Source organism: Camarhynchus parvulus, unplaced genomic scaffold, assembly GCF_901933205.1.
Source record: "Camarhynchus parvulus unplaced genomic scaffold, STF_HiC, whole genome shotgun sequence".
NCBI lineage: Eukaryota > Metazoa > Chordata > Aves > Passeriformes > Thraupidae > Camarhynchus > Camarhynchus parvulus.
Window position 1 is genome coordinate 53,549 of NW_022148325.1, and position 20,059 is coordinate 73,607.

The 20,059-nt window shown below is 56.8% G+C and overlaps 1 protein-coding gene across 1 annotated transcript; it reads right to left on the reverse strand.

Annotated features, from left to right (window-relative positions):
• Positions 1-5,403: 5,403 nt before the first annotated feature.
• On the reverse strand, positions 5,404-19,424 carry G6PD (glucose-6-phosphate dehydrogenase). The gene is given in 13 exon segments (XM_030970281.1): positions 5,404-5,813; positions 6,568-6,660; positions 7,932-8,008; positions 9,030-9,265; positions 12,674-12,860; positions 13,445-13,538; positions 13,626-13,751; positions 14,171-14,326; positions 15,381-15,598; positions 15,993-16,101; positions 17,815-17,852; positions 19,282-19,400; positions 19,403-19,424. Coding segments are annotated over 13 exon segments (1,575 nt in total). The 3' UTR covers positions 5,404-5,713.
• Positions 19,425-20,059: the final 635 nt, after the last annotated feature.

Below are 20,059 nucleotides of genomic sequence, written 5' to 3' on the forward strand. Positions count from 1 at the left end.
GGAGAAGGGCTGTATGAGGTTCCACAGAGATGCCTTTATTGAAGTCTTCTGTGAAGGTCTCAGGGACAGCTTCTTCTGCTGAGCTGGGCAAAAGTAGCTCTTTGTATAGGGTACAGGAGTTTTAGAAATTGTCCAATAGTAAGGGTTGAGGGGAAAGCGACCTATAGGCTCACAGAGAGATAAGCAAGGGTGGAAGAGAGGCTTCTTAGGTCCAGTCATCATTTCCTATCTCAGGCTGCTGACCGGCAGGGAGGTCTTGCAGGCCCTGTGCCTGCTACACTTTGTCACAGACATTTCTTTCATGAAAAATCCTCTCTTAGGATTTTCCTGCTGAAGCTGAGAAGTTCAGCAACCAGACATAAACAATAGGTTATCTGCTGCTGTGGAATGTAACAGGTCTGCCTGGATTGGCCCAGTTTGGATGTTTGGAGTTGGTGGCCAATCCAGGACTGAGCTTTCTTGGAGACAGTTCGGGAGAGCGAGGTTTGTTATTCATTCTTTTACTTTCTTTTCTTAGCTTTGCTAGCAGCTTCTGGAAACTCTCCTTTCTTTTTCTTTTTAGTATAGTATAGTATATGTATATATCATAACATAATAAATCAAGCCTTCTGATCATGAAGCCCATCTCATCTCTTCCTTCATCCCTGAAACCCTTGTGACCACCGTCAACAACACTTCTTTTCCAAAAAACACCAATGATCCAGGGGGCTTCCATCCTGAAGCGATACGTGGAATAAATAGACTCCACAACCTGGTGCAGTTATGAAGTGGGTATGGATTGTCAGCGCCCAGCAGAAGTGAGATAGCTCTCGTGAAAACTTGTGCCCCGAGCCCTGCTCGGGGCCACATCTTTATGCACCAAGCTGTTCCATATACATTACATTGCACAACTTTTCATGCATATTCAACCCCTGGCCCCGCCTGTTCTCACCTGCTATGGTAATCGGATCCACACCCTCCTGGGCATGCGTTGTTTGCTGTGGTGGTCGCATGGGGGTCTCTGGTGGTCTCTGAGGCTGAAGATTGTGGTCTTCCTCATGACTGAACTTTTGAACTTTTCTCCTTTGCGCGTGCGCTTTTGGTCCCTTGGTGCTTATCTGAGTACGTCTGCCGGCCTTGATTACCTTGGAGACAGAGGGGTTCCTTTATCTGGGCTTTTTGTATGTCTTGGTCGTCTCTGGTATTGTTCTTTATGCAGAAAACTTCAGAAATTTGCATTTTCCTATGCCCTTTGTACCATGGCAGGGATTTCTTAAGTAAAAAGGTTAAAATTCAACACATAGTTCTACAGGCTAAAATGTAAATGCTTAATTCATATTGCTAATTCAAGTGAACTGCAAAAATCTCTATTTCAATCCCACAATCGCACTCTGCTCAGCTCAGCTTCAGTGGCTCTGCCCTCCCTGATCCCCTTTGGCTGGGGGGCTCATGAGCCACCGCACCACGTGGAGTGTCACACCTGCTCCTGGGCAGCCCCTCCACTGCAAGCCCTCGGTGGTCGCCCTGCTCCTCACAAATCCTTCAATCCCATGCATCCCACCAGCCACGGGGTCTCCATCGTGGGCCCCCCCACCTTCCTCACCCACGCATCCCGCCCTGCTTCCAACCACCCGTGTAATATATGCTATGAAATAATGCATGCTTAAAGAAAGAATGTATTTTATAAGATTGTAAAATCCAAATGAGTCTCTGACCACAAGCAGCCCAGGGACAGATGTCTACTTTGGAACGTTGAAATTTGTCGGGACCCAGGACACCCCTCTGGCTGTCCTGAGCAGCCCAGACCCCTGCCAGGGGTCTCAGAGACCCTGGCACAGAGCCCAGAATGCCTGTGTGGTTTTGATTATGACTCATGGAGCAAATTACCAACCTTGTATGAAGATCAGCAAGCCACAACAGTTTAAGTAGAATATTAGTGAAGTTATCATGGGGTGGAAAAGTAGATTTTGGGGTTTTTGGTATGGGGGTTCAGGAGGCAAGGTGGAGGGAATTGGACGTGTCCAGCCTTTCTCCTGCTTCTTCTTGGCCTCCATCTCCTGCTGTGATGTTGGCACTTACACATTGGTTTAGAGTAGAAGCTCACTGTCTGACATAGATGATAGGTATTGGAAAGTAATTGTAAATATTGTATATGTAGTTTTTAGTATAAAGACATAACACCACCCTGGGGGCAGGCAGAATGCCTCTGACTGTCTTGGTGAGCTGACTTCAGCAGGGCAGGAGAAAAATTTTTATAGATAAGATACAATAAACAACCTTGAGACCGAGAAATGAAGAGCTCTGACTCCTTCTTCAAGTGCCAGGCTGAGAAAAGAGACTTTCGGGGATCACTCTGACCAGCTAGAGATCCCAACAGAAATTCCCGAAGGCAGCAGGAGAACAATACCCCATTTACCTGTACATAGACATGGCCAGTGTGATGATTGTAGTCCTTGGGGCAATGAGGAGACACTCAAGAGTAATCATCACTCAACTGATACCATCAATCGGGATAACAGAAGTTGCCATAAAGATACATCTGAATATGTGACTTCCCCTGACACGATCAGCCTGCCACTACTCAGGAAACAGCAATTGTCCAGCCCAGTGAAAGAAACTCTCATGCATATGCGGGGTTACAAAAGAAATCAGGGCACCTCGGCCTCAGGCATAAAAAACTGTATAAACCAGCCCTGCTGGAAATGGCATGGGTGAACAGAGGGAGATCCGATGTGACAGAGATGACTGAGGTCAGATCTGTGTTCACCCAGTGCCAATCCCCGGCTCGATGTTGTCTCTTTGGCTGTGGTTTTTGAGGACCATATTTCGGTCACAGAAATAAAATCTTTCGCATTTATTAATTTGGATTTCTGACTGATCATTTATAACAATCCGTAATTATCCTGAAGCTTCAACTGACCAGGACAGGTCCATGAATAATACTGATGTGAAGCTCACGTTCGTATATCAGAATTATGGAAATATGATCTGGCCACAAAGCAGTTGTGAGGATGGTACTCACTCCTCTTCCCTTCTTTTCTCTGTCCACTCTCCTGGTGTCCTCGGGCTTTCAACCTTTATTAACACACTAGGACTGCCGGTGGTCCTGGGAGTCTCTGATAGATTCTGCCAAACCTGTGGCAGGGCACGCCTCTTTTCAAAAACTCCTAAGGCTACCAGAGTGAGGTGTAAATCCTGGGGAGAGCTCCCATTTGTGGGAAATGACGCTCACATTTAAAAAAAAATTTAAAGGTTTATTAAAACCTTGTCAAAAATACAACAGAAGACTGAATAGAGAGAGTATTACAGCACCGGGAGCAAAGGATCTTTCCCACCATGTGCTCATCCACACAATGGAGGTTTTGCCTTTTAACCCTTTAGCCCCTCCCAAAGTTCTGCCCATTGACTTCTTTGTTGTCCGGTGGTGGAGATCACTTCCTTAAATCCTGATTGGAGGTCAGATGTTGCCACAGTGACAAGCTGACCCTCCCAAATGTCCCAAACCCAGGCCACCCCGTGATAACAACACAAGAGTGGGGTAAAACATAACTATAAATCTACAAAACTTCTCCTAACATACAGACATGATATTTGCCTTTTAATTGTGAGAGTCAACCATCACAATATCCATCTATCACCATCCAGAGCCTCACAGCGCTCTCCTGGGTTCCATGAGGCCCCTCTGTGTCACACTGGACACTCGGTTCCAGGAGATTCCATTGTGTGACAACGCCCTCCTGGTTTCCATGAGCCCCTCCTGTGACACTCTGGAGACTGGGTTCCCTGAGATTCCATAACCTCTCTCTGCTCTCCTGGGTTCCATGAGATTCCATAACCTCTCTCTGCTCTCCTGGGTTCCATGAGGTTCCATAACCTCACTCTGCTCTCCTGGGCTCCATGAGATTCCATAACCTCTTTCTGCTCTCCTGGGTTCCCTGAGATTCCATAACCTCTCTCTGCTCTCCTGGGTTCCATCAGATCCCATAACCTCTCTCTGCTCTCCTGGGTTCCCTGAGGTTCCATAACCTCTCTCTGCTCTCCTGGGCTCCATGAGATTCCATAACCTCTCTCTGCTCTCCTGGGTTCCCTGAGGCCCCTCTGGGTCACACCAGCTTCCAGGAGCCCCCACGGTGTCCCGGTGGCCCCCTGGTTCCATGAGGGGGTGGCTGGGAGCTCCTGCCCCCAGCGGCCAGGGGACAGTGCCACCAGCCCTTCTGTGCCACCCTGTGCCTGTCCGTGCCACCTCTGGGCGTGGAACCCCCAGCGAGTGCTCAGGTGTGCTCAGGTGTGCAGGTGACAGCAGGGCTGGGTCATGTCTGGGGTTTAGGATTTCTCCTTTTGTTTCTTTCTCTCGTGGAATTTTGTCCCACCTGTCGCTGTGAAACCTTAACCACCGAGACTCAGCAGAGACAAAAGAAATGGCCAAGCTCAGGGAGGAGGGCACCTGGCTGCCCTTCTCTTACCTGAGGGGTTTCTCCGGCAGGGACGGAGATGCCACACGAGGTCTGGGCTGGGGGCAGGGGCTGGCTGCAGCTCCGAGCTCTCTCTCCCTCTCAGCCTCGGAGGAGGGCGGTCAGAGCGGCTGCCTGGCAGCCAGTTCGCTGCCACCGCCAGAGCCCAGCCCGGTCCTGCTTCTCCTGCCGTGCGTGAGCCTCTGCTCCTCAGAGCAGCCACGGAACCGGGACCTTTATAACAGCCGCCTCACCAAAAAAAGGATTTTCACCATCTGCTCAGGTGCCTCAGGGGAAACCCCGCAATCCTGAGCCCTTTCCCCCCTCTGTGTTGGGTTAACAATTTGGCTTTTTAGTGGGGGCAGAGGAAGCCATAGAGGCTGCTTCTGAGACAGAAGCTTCTCGAAACTTCTGCTCTGTCCTGCAGAGCCCCTGATGATCAACACTGGCTGGCTCAACTTGGGGGAGTTAGCAATGCCTCTGTGGTGATGTATTTAAGAACAAAAAAACTGCAGGAAGCTCTTTCTCTTTCACCTTTGAACAGAGGGGAGGGGGCCACGGAAAAAGGCAGTTGTGGGAAGACTGCTCTGCCCTTGGGAGAGGCCCATGTTGAAGATTGGCCTGCCGGATCCGTCCTAATCACCGCAGTTCTACTACTTCTGTCCCTCCCTGTCCCTGCCAGCAGGAATTACGGACACTCCTCGACAGACGCAACCTCAACACCACCTTCTTCGACCCCTCCCTGGCAGCAGGAGGGGCGACCCAGTCCTATACCAACACCCTTCTGATTCTTTCGTCAACACAGAAGTCTACATCCTACTTCTCCCAGGATTTGGCATCATTTCTGGGGGGCAATTAAAGTGTGTTGGTGATAATTAATTAGCCAAAGGTGGGTTTAATTGGTCCTGGTTATTAGCACGTTAATTGATTAATTGATTTGAGTTAATCATTAATTGCTCCCGGTGTCGGGGGAAGGGATAATGAGGAAGTAATTAAGCTTTGGGGTCTTGATTGGGGGAGGGGGAGCTTTGGTCCCAGCTGCGGGGGTCAGGGGCCCAGGGGGTCTGTGGGGCAGGGTTGGGGGGCTCTATGGGGTGGGGGGGGTTATGGGGGTCACCCCCAGCCCAGAGGTGTTTTTGGGGGGCTGGAGTGTGTTGGGGGCATTCTGGGGCAGGATTGGGGGATCTGTGGGGCAGGATTGGGGGATTACAGGGCAGGGGGGTCCCACGGGGCACCACCCCCAACCCAGAGCCCTGGTGTGTTTGTGGAGGTCCGGCCGTGGGTCAGGAGTGGGGGTCGGGCCCGGGGGGCACCCACCGGTAGGTGCCCTCGTACAGGAACCCCGCCCGCCGCAGGAGCTCGTCCGCCTCGGGGGGGCCCCGGCTGGGAAAGGGGGGGACCGGGGGTCAGGGGGAGACCCACAGGACCCCCAAATCCCCAATGGGACCCCCAGTACCCAACGGGAGCCCCAAATCCCCAATGGGACCCCCAAATCCCCAATGGGACCCCCAAATCCCCAACGGGACCCCCCAGTACCCAACAGGACCCCCAAATCCCCAATGGGACCCCCCAGTACCCAACGGGACCCCCCAAATCCCCAACAACCCCATAAAAAAGACCCAACAGGACCCCCAAATCCCCAAGGGGACCCCCCAGTACCCAACGGGACCCCCAAATCCCCAACGGGACCCCCAAATCCCCAATGGGACCCCCCAGTACCCAACGGACCCCCAACCCACGGGACCCCCAAATCCCCAACAGGACCCCCAAATCCCCAAGGGGATCCCCAGTACCCGACGGGACCCCCAAATCCCCAACGGGACCCCCAAATCCCCAATGGGACCCCCCAGTACCCAACACGAACCCCCAAATCCCCAAGAGGACCCCCAAATCCTTAGTGAGACCCCCAGGACCCTCCCAGGCCCCTGGGACAACACAAATCCCCAGTGGGACTGCTGGGGAACCCCAGACCCCCAAAAGGACCCCCGGGACCACACCCTTCCCTCCAGGTGTCCCCAGGTGCCTGCCAGCCCCCCCCAGGACCCCCCAGGACCCCCCAAAGCACTTCACGGCCCCCCAGCTGCCCCCCAGGTGCTCCCCAGCCCCCCCAGGTGCTCCCCGGTGCCCCCTGACTCACCTGCCGTAGGGGTAGGGGATGGGGGGCTCGCGGCGCTGCTCGATCTGGTGCAGCAGGGGGGTGAAGATGCGCCAGGCCTCGCGCAGCTCGTCACTGCGGGGAGGGAGGGGACACCCCAAAACTGACCCAGAGCTCACCTGGGCACCCAAAACTGACCCGGCGCACCCCAAACCTCACCTGAGCTCACCTGGGCCCTTCCTAGGCTCACCTGGACAGCCCCAGAGCACACCTGGGCCCCCAAACTGGTCCCATCTTCTCCTCCAACCTGGTCCCACCTGTCGCCTCAAACTCACCTGACCCCTTTTTCCCCACTCCAAACTGGTCCCACCAGTCCCCCCAAACTGGTCCCATCATGCCCCTTACACTGGTACCCCCTGCCCCGCCCAGAGTCACCTGTCCACCCTAAACCGGTCCCATCTTCCCCCCAAACTGGCCTCACCTGTCCTTCCCCTGACAGGTAGGAACCTGTCCCTCTGTCCCACCTGTGCTCATATCTCACCTGTCCCACTGTCCCACCTGTCCCTCTGTCCCACCTGTGCTCATGTCTCACCTGTCCCTCTATCCCACCTGTCCCTCTGTCCCACCTGTGCCTCTGTCCCACCTGTCCCTCTGTCCCACCTGTGCTCATGTCTCACCTGTCCCTCTGTCCCCCCTGTCCCCATGTCCCACCTGTTCCTGTATTACACCTGCCCCCCCCAGACTCACCTACCCCCCTCAAACCAGTCCAATCTGCCCCTCCAAACTGGTCCCATCTTCCCCCCTCAAAATCCTGCCCCCCCCCCAACCTGGCCTCACCTGCCCCTCCCAGATCCCATCCTCCCCCTCAGACTGGTCCCACCTGTCCCCCTCAACTGGTCTCGCTCACCCTCCCCAAACTGGACTCACCTGTCCCCCCCATGTCCCACCTGTCCCCCCCAGACTCTCCAGCTCCTCCAAACTAGTCCTACCTGTACTGTCACCCCCCACCCCCAGTCTCACCTGTCACCATGTCACACCTGTCTCCCTATGTCCCACCTGTGCCCTTCCCACCTCAAGTCCCACCTGCCTCCACCATGTCTCACCTGTCCCAATGTCCCACATGTCCCCATGTTCCACCTGTGCCCTCCCCTCTATGTCCCACCTGTCCCTCTGTCCTACCTGTCCCCATGTTCCACCTGTCCCCCTCTGTCCCACCTGTCTCTCTGTCCTACCTGTCCCCATGTCCCACCTGTGCCCTCCCCTTTATGTCCCACTCATCCCCATGTCCCACCTGATCCCATATCCCACCTGTCCCTGCCATGTCCCCCCATCCCCATGTCCCCCCAGTCCCCAGGTGTCACCTGTTCCCTCTCACCTGTCCCCAGGTGTCACCTGTCCCCTCTCACCTGCGCACAAAGTGCATTTGGTTCCCGCAGATGACGTCCAGCAGCAGCCGCTCGTAGGCGTCCGGCAGCTTCACATCCTGGGGGGCACCGGGGTGGTCTGGGGGGGTCTGGGGGCACCCCCAGGTGTGTGGGGGGCTCCCCCAGGTGTGGGCGGGCACCTGGGCTTTGGAGCGGTCCTGGGGTTGGGGGATTTTGGGGGCTCCTCTGGGTTTGAGGTGGCCCCAGGTGTGTGGGGAACACCTGGGATTTGGGGTGCCCAGGTGGGTTTTGGGAGGATCCAGGTGGGTTTTGGGAGGACCCAGGTGGGTTTTGAGGACCTCCCCAGGTGTGGAGAACCCCTGAGATGTGACCTCTCCACCTCCAATTTTAGGGTCTCAATGTTCCAATTTTGGTCTTAACATTCCAATTTTGAGTCTCAGTGTTGAGATTTTGGGGTTCCAGCCCCATTTTTGTGTCCTGAAACCCCATTTTGGGTCTGGGCGCTCTATTTTCATGTCCCAAAACTCAATTTTTGGGTCCCCAAACCATATATTTGGGTCTCAATGGTCCATTTTTGTGTCCCCAAATCCCATTTCTGTGTCCCCACCCCTATTCCTATTTCCCCAAGTTCCATTTTGTGCTCCCATCCCATTCCCGTGTCCCCAAACCCCATTTTTGTGTCTCACTGCCCCATTCCCGTGTCCCCCACCCCCATTTTTGTGTCTCAGTGCTCCATCCCCATGTCCCCATTGCTATTTCTGTGTCCCCATTTTTGTGTCCCCAAATCCCATCCCCATGTCCTCCACCCCCATTTTTGGGGTCTGAATGCTCCATCCCTGTGTCCCCCACCCCCATTTTTGTGTCTCAGTGCCCCATCCGGTCCGTCACCCATCCCCCTCCCGGGGCCCCAGACCCCATTTTGTTCCCCATCCCCGTGTGCCCTGCCCGTTCTGGGTACCCCAGACCCATTTTTGTGTCCCGGTCCCCGTGTGCCCTGCCCGTTCTGGGTACCCCAGACCCCATTTTTGTGTCCCCATCCCCGTGTCCCCTGCCCGTTCTGGGTACCCCAGACCCCATTTTTGTGTCCCCGTCCCTGTGTGCCCTGCCCGTTCTGGGTACCTTGTACCGGCTGCCGTAGGTGAGGTCGAGCTCGGACTCCTCGGGCCGCAGGAACATGCCGGGTTTCTTGGTGTTGAGCTTGGCGTAGACGGCCTCGCGCGGCTGCACCCGCACCACCAGCTCGTTGCGCTTGCACTGCCGCGCGAAGATGTCCCCGGGCACCTCCCGGAACTGCAGCCGCACCTCGGCCTTGCGCTCGTTCAGCGCCTTCCCGCAGCGCAGCACGAACGGGACACCTGGGGACAGCGGCGTCATTGTCATCAATGTCACTGTCGTCATTGCCATTGTCGTCAACATCCATCAACATTGTCCTCATCCATCACCATCCTCGCGCCGTCCCACAGCGCAGTGCAAGCAGCACACTTGGGGACAGTGGCACTGCAATTGTCACCATTGTCATTGTTGTCATTGTCATCAACATCCATCAACATTGTCCCCATCCATCACCATCCTAGCGCCGTCCCACAGCATAGCACAAGCAGCACGCCTGGGGACAGCGGCACTGCCATTGTCACCATCAACAGCATCGTTGTCATCATTGTCATTGTCATCAATGTCATCAACATCCATCAATACCATCACCACCCACGGCCATCCCAGCGCCTTCCCACAGCACAGCATGAACAGCACGCCTGGGGACAGTGGCTTCGTTGGCATTGTCAATGTCATCATTGTCATCAATATCACCATCTGCATCACCATCATCGTCATTATCGATATTATCATTGTCATTATCATCATCATCATTGTCATCACTAACATCATTGTCTTCAACATCACCATCCACATTATCATCATTGTCATCATCTATATCATCATTGTCTTCAACATCCATCAACATCATCACCATCCATTACCAGCCCAGCAGCACAGCACGAACAGGACACCTGGGGACAACCGCGTTGGTGCCATCATTGGCATTGTCATCATCAATATCATCATTGTCATCGTTGTCATTGCTAACATCATTGTCATCAACATCCATCATCACCATCCACATCATCATCGTCATTGTCATCACTAACATCATCATCATCGTCATCATCAACATCAATCAACATCACCATCCACATCAACATCATAATCATCGTCCTTGTCAACCTCATCGCTGTCATCAACATCATCCCTATCCCTGTGCCTTCCTGCAGTGCCGCACAAATGGGACGCTTGGGGACAGCGGTGTTGTTGGCATCATTGGCAGTGTCAATGTCATCGTTGTCATCACTAACATCATCATCATCAACATCCATCACCATCCATCAACATCATCATCATCATTGTCATCATTATCATTGCTAACATCAATGTCATCCCCATCCATCACCATCCATCAATGGCATCATTGTCATTGTCGTCGTCAATATCCTCATCATCATCACTAATGTCATCATCATCAACATCCATCAACATCACCATCCACATCATCATCATCATCATCACTAACATCATCGTCATCAACATCCATCAACATCCATCAACATCATCCCCATCCATCGCCATCCCAGTAGTGGAGCACAAACAGGATGCCTGGTAACAGTGGTGTCATTGGCAGGGTTGGCATTGCCATCATCAATATCATCATTATCATCAACATCACCATCCACATCATCATCATCATCAACATCCATCGCCATCCATCAATGGCATCGTTGTCATTGTCATCATCAATATCATCGTCATCACTAATATCGTTGTCATCAACATCCATCCACATCATCATCATTCATAGTTGACGTCATCATCATCATCAACATCCATGAACATAACCTCCATCCATCACCATCCCAGCAGCGCAGCATGAATGGAACACCTGGGTACAGTAGCATCGTTGGCATTGTCATCATCAATATCATCGTTATCACTAACATCATCATCATCAAAATCCATCACCATCCATCAACATCCCAGGTGCCTTCCTGCAGCCTGAACAGGATGCCTGGGGACAGTGGCATTGTCATCATTGTCAGTCAGCATCAATATTATCAGCATCACCAACATCCATCAACATCACCATCCACATCATCATCATCATCATTGTCATCATCATCAACAGAATCACCATCCATCACCATCCCAGTGCCTTCCCACAGTGCAGCATGGAGGGGACACCTGAGGGGTCATCATCATGGTCATCATTGTCATCGTCATTGCCAACATTGTCATCAACAACATCATCAATGTTATCAACACAGCCATCCTCAACATTGACATCGTCATTGTCGACATTGCCATTGTCATCAGTCCCATCATCTCATCATCTACGCTGTCATCAGCAGCAGCAGCATCACCAACATTGTCAACATCATCAGTCAACACCCATCAATATGGTCATCGTCATCATCACCATCATCATCAATATCTAGCAACGTCATCATCATCACCAACATCATCATCAACATCCTCATCAACATTGATCAACATCGTCATTGTCATCATCATCATACTTATCATCATCAACATCCATCACCATCGTTGCCACCATCATCATCATCATTGTCATCATCAACATGCATCAACATTGTCATCATTGTCACCATCCACATCATCAACATCCATCACCATCACCAACAACACTGTCACCAACACTGTCATTATCCACCTTGTCAACATCCATCAACATCACCACAATCACCAGCATCCATCATAATCAATGTCATCAACGTCCAACAGCACCGTCATCATCATCAACATCCATGCACCAACATCGTCATCATTATCATCATACACATCGTCAACATCCATCACCATCATCAACAACATCACCACCAACACTGTCAAAGTCATCAACATCCATCAATGTTATCACCATTGTCACCATCATCATCATCCATTAATGTCATCACAGTCCTCACCACCCATCATCACCACCATCCATCCCTATCCCAGCGTGTTCCCATAATGCAGCACTAATGGCACACCTGGGACACCATCGGCATTGTCACCACCACCATCATCATTGACGTCACCATTGCTCATCATCTCCATTATCATTGCAACCATCACCATCATCACGGTCAACACCTCAGTCATCCTCTGGTCATCAATGTCACCATTGTGGCCATTGCCATCATCATCACCATCTCCTGGCCAGCATCATCACCACCACCAGCAGCACCATCTCCATGGCCACCACCATCATCATCACCATCATCAGCACCATCTCCATGGCCAACACCATCATCATCACCGTCTCCATGGCCAACACCATCATCATCACCATCACTGGCACCATCTCCATGGCCAACACCATCATCATCACTAGCACCATCTCCATGGCCAACACCATCATCATCACCATCATCAGCACGATCTCCATGGCCACCACCATCATCAGCACCATCTCCATGGCCAACACCATCATCATCACCGTCTCCATGGCCAACACCATCATCTCACTAACACCATCTCCACGGCCAACACCATCATCATCACCATCATCAGCACCATCTCCTGGCCACCATCATCATCACACCATCAACAGCACCATCTCCACGACCATCACCATTGTCACCACCGTTATTGTCATCATAACTACAAATGTCATCACCACAGCAACTGCCATCATCATAGTCATTGCCATTATCATCACCATGGTAACCATCACCACCACCATCACAGCCATCACGGCCACCACACCCTCTCACCGTCCCAGCGTTCGTTGGCCACGCGCAGCACCGCGGTGGCGAAGGTGGGCGTGGTGGAGCCGGCGGGCACCGTGGGGTCGTCCAGGTAGCCCTTCTGTGCCTCGGGGGGGCCCTCGGGGTTGCCCACGTACTGGCCCAGCACCACGTCCTGCAGCTCCACCGGGCTGATGCACTTGAGCACCTTCACCTGGGGGACAGGTGAGGGACAGGTGAGGGACACCTGGTTATGGGGGCTCCAGTGAGACCACAGGGTGGGACTGTTTGAGGATGTGTTTATGGGGGGCCACCAGTAAGAGCAGGCAATGGGATGGGGGTGTGGGGGATGTGGCCACTGGGGGACGTAGTTTGGGGGTCATCAACAAGAAGGTGCTGATAGGATGTGGTTTGGGACATGGCCACAGGAGTTGTGGCATTAGGGTCCACCATCGATAACAGCATGACAGGACATGGCTGGGGACATGCTCAGTGAGAACATGGCAATGGGGAATGTGGGTTTGGGGGGACACCATCAATAATGGGGTGATGGAACAAAGTTGGGGATGTGGCCATGGGGGACGTGGCTTTGGGGGGCCACCATCAAGCACGTGGTGGTGGGACACGACTGGGATGGGGGGATGTGGCCATAGGGAGACACAACCCTGGGGCCACCTGGGGATGGTCCCTGTGGCTGTGACCATGATGTGACCATTGAGGACATAAAGCTCAGTGACCGGTGTGGTGTCAGGGGGTGGTGACACTTTGGTGACACCCTGGTGTCCCTGCTGTCCCCACCTTCTCGTCACGGACATCGTCGGGGTTGGTGGATGCTGGCTTCTCCATGGCCACGAGGCAGAGCAGCTGCAGAAGGTGGTTCTGCATCACGTCCCTGCGGGGAGCCGGCGCTGCCACGGGGTCGGGGGACACGGGGGGACGCGGAGGGGACGCGGGGACACCGGGGGACGTCCATCCTCACCGGATGATGCCGAAGTCGTCGAGGTAGCCGCCGCGGCCCTCGGTGCCGAAGGGCTCCTTGAAGGTGAGCACCACGCAGGCGACGTTGTCGCGGTTCCAGATGGGCCCGAAGATGCGGTTACCGAACCTGGGGTGGGTGAGGGGTGGCTGAGGAGTGCTGTGCGTGTTCCCGTGTCCCCTGTCCCCTCCCTGTCCCCTCCCATGTCCCCATGTCCCCTCCTGTGTCCCTGTCCCCTCCCATATCCCCATGTCCCCATGTCCCCTCTCATGCTCCCGTGTCCCCTCCCATGTCCCCCGTCCCCTCCCATGTCCCCTCCCATCTCCCTTCCCATGTCCCCTGTCCCCCATCCCCTCCCATGTCCCCTGTCCCACCACAGCACCGTGAGGCTCTTCCCTCCCGTGTCCCCATGTCCCCATGTTCACTCCCACGTCTCTGTCCCCTGCCGTGTCCCCATCCCCTGCCGTGTCCCCAGCGCACTGCAGCACCACGAGGCTCTCCCCTGTCCCCTCCCATGTCCCTGTGTCCCCTCCCCTGTCCCCACTCACCGCAGCACCATGAGGCTCTGCACCATCTCCTTGCCCAGGTAGTGGTCCATGCGGTAGATCTGCTCCTCGCGGAACAGCGCGCTCAGGTGCGCCGACAGCTCCTCCGACGAGCCCAGGTCCCGCCCAAACGGCTTCTCCACGATCACGCGGTTCCACCTGGGGACAGGGACACGGGCATGTGAGGGCAGGGACCACAGGACACAGGGGGACATGAGGGGAACACACAGAGACATGGGACATGTGGGGACGCATGGGGACACGGGAACCTGAGGGGGACATGGGGGAATGTGGGGACATGAGACACACGGACATGGTGGGACATGCAGAGACACAGAGGACACGGGACATATGGGGACACAAGGACACATGGAGGGACATGGGACATAGGAAAGTAGGGACATGGGGGACACAGGGACATAAGGGACACACAGACACACAGGGACATATGGGGACACACGGTGGCACACAGGGACACACAAGGTGTGGGGGTACATGAGAGCACAAGGACACAAGGGACATGGGGACACAGGGGACATGGATATGGGGAACATGGGAACGTGCAGGGAGACAGGAGGACATGGTCCCCATGTCCCCAACTCACCCCTGGCCCATGCACAGGGCCCTCAGGTGCTGGGTGACAGGTGTGTCTCAGGTGTGTCCCAGGTGTGTCCCAGGTGTGTCCCAGGTGTCCCCCATTCTGTGCTGTGTCCCAAGTGTGTCCCTCTGTCCCAGGTGTGTCCCTGAGTCCCCACTCACCCCTGGCCCATGCACAGGTCTCTCAGGTGCTGTGTCCCAGGTGTGTCCCCATTCTGTGCTGTGTCCCAGGCGTGTCCCTGTGTCCCCACTCACCTCTGGCCCATGCAGAGCGCTCTCAGGTGCTGGGTCACAGGTGTGCCCCAGGTGTGTCCCCATTCTGTGCTGTGTCCCAGGTGTGTCCCAGGCGTGTCCCCACTCACTCCTGGCCCATGCACAGGTCCCTCAGGTGCTGGGTCACAGGTGTGTCCCCATTCTGTGCTGTGTCCCAGGTGTACCCCAGGTGTGTCCCTGTGTCCCCACTCACCCCTGGCCCATGCAGAGCGCTCTCAGGTGCTGTGTCCCAGGTGTGCCCCAGGTGTGTCTTTGTGTCCCCACTCACCCCTGGCCCATGCACAGAGCTCTCTGGTGCTGTGTCCCAGGTGTGCCCCAGGTGTGTCCCCGTGTCCCCACTCACCCCTGGCCCATGCAGAGCGCTCTCAGGTGCTGGGTCACAGGTGTGTACACGCTGGGGGGCAGTGCCAGGTAGAAGAGCCGGTGGGCGCGGTCACCCCCGGGCAGCCCCCGCAGGTGAGCGTCCAGTGCCCGGAACGAGGCCTCGTCCCCGTACTGACCCCGCACGAAGCTCTGCAGGGACAGGAACGCGGCCAGGCAGGGCCCGTCCTCGGGGGTCACCTGTGGGGACAGCGGACAGGTGAGACAGGTGAGACAGGGACAGGAACGCGTCCAGGCAGGGACTGTCCTTGGGGGTCACCTGTGGGGACAGATCAGGACAAGGGACAGGTCAGACGGGGAACACAGAGAGTGCCCTCAGGGGTCACCTGTGACAGGCAGGGACAGGTGAGGGGACACAGGTCAGGCAGAGCCTGTCCTTGGGGGTCAGCTGGGGACAGCTGGGGACAGGAAGGGACAGGTGAGGTCAGGAGGGAACAGGACGGGACAGAGAGGGACAGAGGGGACTAAGAGGAGACAGGAGGGGACAGAGGGAACACAGAGGGACAGGTGAGGCCAGAGAAGACAGGTGAGGCCAGGAGAGGCCAGAGAGGACAGGAGGGGACAGCGCTGTCACCTTGAGGTAGGGCAGGGTCTGCTCATGGATGAGCTCCACGGTGAGGGGCGAGCGGGCGAAGCCGACGACGCGCGTGTGATCGGGGAGGAGCCCATCCCGGAACAGCCACCTGCAAAGGGACAGTCACCTGTGCCACCTGTGCCACCACCTGTGCCACCTGTGCCACCACCTGTGCCACCACCTGTGCCACCACCTGTGCCACCTGTGCCAACACCTGTGCCACCACCTCTGCCACCTGTGTCACCTGTGCCACCACCTGTGCTACCTGTGCCACCATCCGTGTCACCTGTGCCGCCACCTGTGTCCCCAACCCCCCCAGGGACACTGTCATCGGGAGGAGCCCGTCCCAGAACAGCCACCTGCAAAGGGACAGTCACCTGTGCCACCACCTGTGCCACCTGTGCCATCTGTGCTGACACCTGTGTCCCCAACCCCCCCAGGACACTGTCATCAGGGAGGAGCCCGTCCCAGAACAGGCACCTGGGGACAAGGAACAGCACTGTCACCTGTGCCACCACCTGTGCCACAACCTGTGCCATCTGTGTCACCACCTGTGTCACTACCTGTGCCACCTGTGCCACTACCTGTGTCCCCAACCCCCCAAGGGACACTGTCATCGGGGAAAAGCCTGTCCCGGAACAGCCACCTGGGGACAAGGGACAGTCACCTGTGTCACCTGTGCCATCTGTGTCACCACCTGCGTTCCCAAACCTCCACAGTGACACCAGCATCAGGGGGTGCCTGTCCCAGAAGAGCCACCTGGGGGACAGCACTGTCACCTGTGCCACCAAACCCTTGGGGACACCCCCAGCACTGTCACCACCGCCCTCTGGGGACGCCAGGCCCAAGGTGACACCGGTGTCACCAACCCTCTCTCAGGGTGGTGACATTGGTAATGGGGCTCCTGTCCCCGTGTCAGCCTGGGAGAGGTGACACACAGGGACAGGTGACACAGGGCGGGAGAGATGACACAGGGACAGGTGACGCGGGGGGGACAGGTGACACAGGGACAGGGGACGCGGGGGGGACAGGTGACACAGGTGACACAGGGGACAGAAGCAGCAAACTGAGGAACTGGGGACACTGGCTCATCCGGGGGACACTGGTGCCAGCTGGTGACACGAGTGGCCCTGGGGACAGCAGGGACACACAGCTGTGGTGACACTGGGGACAGAGCAGACAATGGCAGCACTGAGTGACACTGGTGGCACTGGGGACAGCACTGAGTGACATTGGTGGCCCCGGCGGCCCTGGGGACAGCAGCAGCCCCAGAGTGGCCCTGGTGATATCAGTGACTCTGGTGGCCCTGGGGACAGGTGGGGACACTGGGGACTTCAATGGCTCTGACAGCCCCAGTGGCCCCGGTGACATCAGTGACCCCGGGGACGGGTGGGGACATTGGTGGCCCAGGGGCCATTGGTGACCCTGGCTGCCCGGGCGGCTATGGGGACACCGGTGACCCTGAGCACCCTGGTGACAGGTGGAACACAGGTGGCCTTGATGACACCATTGTTCCCATTGTCCCCTCAGTGTCCCCGCTGTCCCCAGGTGTCCTTGCTGTCTCCTCTGTCCCCTTGGTGTCCCCATTGTCCCCTTGGTGTCCCCACTGTCCCCAAGTGTTCCTAGTGTCTACTTGGTGTCCCTGCTGTCCTCAGGTGTCCCCATTGTCCCCTCGGTGTCCCCACTGTCCCCTCGGGGTCCCCATTGTCCCCTCGGTGTCCCCAGGTGTCCCCGCTGTCCCCAGGTGTCCCTGCTGTCCCCAGATGCCCCCGCTGTCCCCTCAGTGTCCTCAGGTCCCCATTGTCCCCAAGTGTCCCCGTACCATATCGTGGGGTAAATCTTCTTCCTGGCCAGGTCGCCCTGTGAGGGGAGGGGCGCTCAGGGCTGGGGGAGGGGCGAGGCCAGCGCTGGGCCTGGCCCCTCCCCCACCCCCCCGGAATGTGCTGAGTCAGCGCCGCCGCCCCTCCCCCACCCCGGGGCGGTCAATGGGAGGGGTTGGGAAACGGGGTGGGGGAGGGGCGGAGGAGGAAGTTGGGGTGCGGGTGGGGGAGGGGTGGGTGGGGCACCCCAATTCCCCTCCCCCACCCCAACTGTCCCTCCCCCGAGGCACCGGGGGTGGCCGCCCCTCCCCCAACCCCCGGTGACCCCAAATGACCCCCCAAAGTGCCCCCAATTCCTGCCCATCCCCCAATTTCCTCCTCACCCCCTTCAGTTTGCCCCAGTTCTCCCCAAACCCTTTTTAGTTCCCCCTCAACCCCCCCATTTCCCCCATTTCCTTTATTTCCCCCCCAAATCTCCCAATTCTCTTCATTGCCCCCAAATTTTCTTCCCAGTCTCCAATACCCCCCATTACCCCCCAAGATTTGCTTCCCCCCTTTTTGCTCCTTCCAGCCCAATTCCCCCCAAACCCCAAATTCCCCTTTCCAGCCCCCCAATTTCCCCCCAAACCCCTTCATTCCACAAGCCCCAAATTTCACCCCAAACCCCTCCATCCCTTCCCCAGCCCCCCAATTTCCCCCAAACCCCTTCACTCCCCCTTCCAGCCCCTCAATTTTCACCCCCAAACCCCTTCTCCCCAGTTCTTCCCTTACAGCCCCCCAATAGCCCCCCTAAACCCCTTCATTCCACCCTACAAGCCCCACATTTCTCTCCCTAAACCTTTTCTGTCTCTCCTCCGGCCCCCCAATATCCCTCAAACCCCTTTATTCCCCCATAGCTCAAATTTCTGCCCCTAATCCCCTTCATCCCCCTCCCAGCCCCTCCATTCCCCCCCAGCCCCTGATTCCTCCCCAAACCCCTTCATTGTGCCAGCCAAGCCCCAAATTTCTCCCCCAACCCCTTCGTTCCCCCTCCAACACCCCCAATTCCCCCCAACCCCCTGCATTCCCTCTCCAGCCCCCCCAAACCCCTTCATTCCCCCTTCCAGTCCCCCTCAATCCCCCCTAACCCCCTTTTCTCCCCCTCCAGCCCCCCCAGTTCCCCTTTCCAGCCCTCTGAATCCTCCCCAAACCCCTTCATTCCCCCACAAACCCCAAATTTCTGCCCCCAACCCTCCACAAACCCCTTCATTCCTCCACAAACCCATTTATCCCCCCCAAACCCCTTTATTCCCCCACAAACCCCAAATTTCTGCCCCCAAACCCATTTATCCCCCCACAAACCCCTTTATTCCCCCCCAAACTCCTTCATTCCCCCCCAACCACCCCCAAACCCCTTCATCCCCCCAAACCCCAAATTTTTGCCCCCGACTCCCCCCCCCAAACCCCTTCCTGGCCCCGTCCCCACTCACGGAGGCGCCGAGGATGACGAGGACGTGCGGGTGGCCCTGGAGGAAGGCTCCGTCCCGGCTCAGCTCCTGCCGGAGCATCCCGCACACCTGCGAGCGGCTCAGCTGCCCCCCGGCGCCCGCGCCTCCTCACCTGGGCCCGGCATCGCTCCTGGGGGCCGGACCGGGCACTTGGGGGGCAGGTTCGGGCACTTGGGGGGCAGGGCTGGCACTTGGGGGGCTGGTTCGGGCACTTGGGGGGCAGGTTCGGGCACCCCGGGCAGGATTCGGGGAGCGGAGGAACAGGTTTGGGCACCCCAGGGCAGGATTGGAGGGGTTGTGGGGCGGGAGGGGTTGTGGGGCGGGAGGGGTGGGCACTTGGGGGGTGGATTTGGGCACTTGGGGGGTGGATTTGGGCACTTGGGGGGCGGGTTTGGGCACTTGGGGGGTGGATTTGGGCACTTGGGGGGCAGGTTTGGGCACTTGGGGGGCAGGGCTGGCACCTCGGGGGCGGGATCGGGTACTTGGGGGTGGGTTTGGGCACCCCAGGGCAGGATTGGAGGGGCTGTGGGGCAGGAACGGGCACCTGGAGGGAGGGGTGGGCACTTGGGGGGCGGGACTGGCACTTGGGGGGCAGGGCTGGCACTTGGGGACGGGATTTGGAGGTTTTGGGGCGGGGTTGGGCACCTGAGGAACGGGATTTGGCAGTTCGGGGGCAGGGTAAGAAACTGAGGGGCAGCGCTGGGGCGGTTTGGGCACCTGGGGTGGGGTTTGGGGGTTGGGTGGGGCAAGAGCGGGGGTT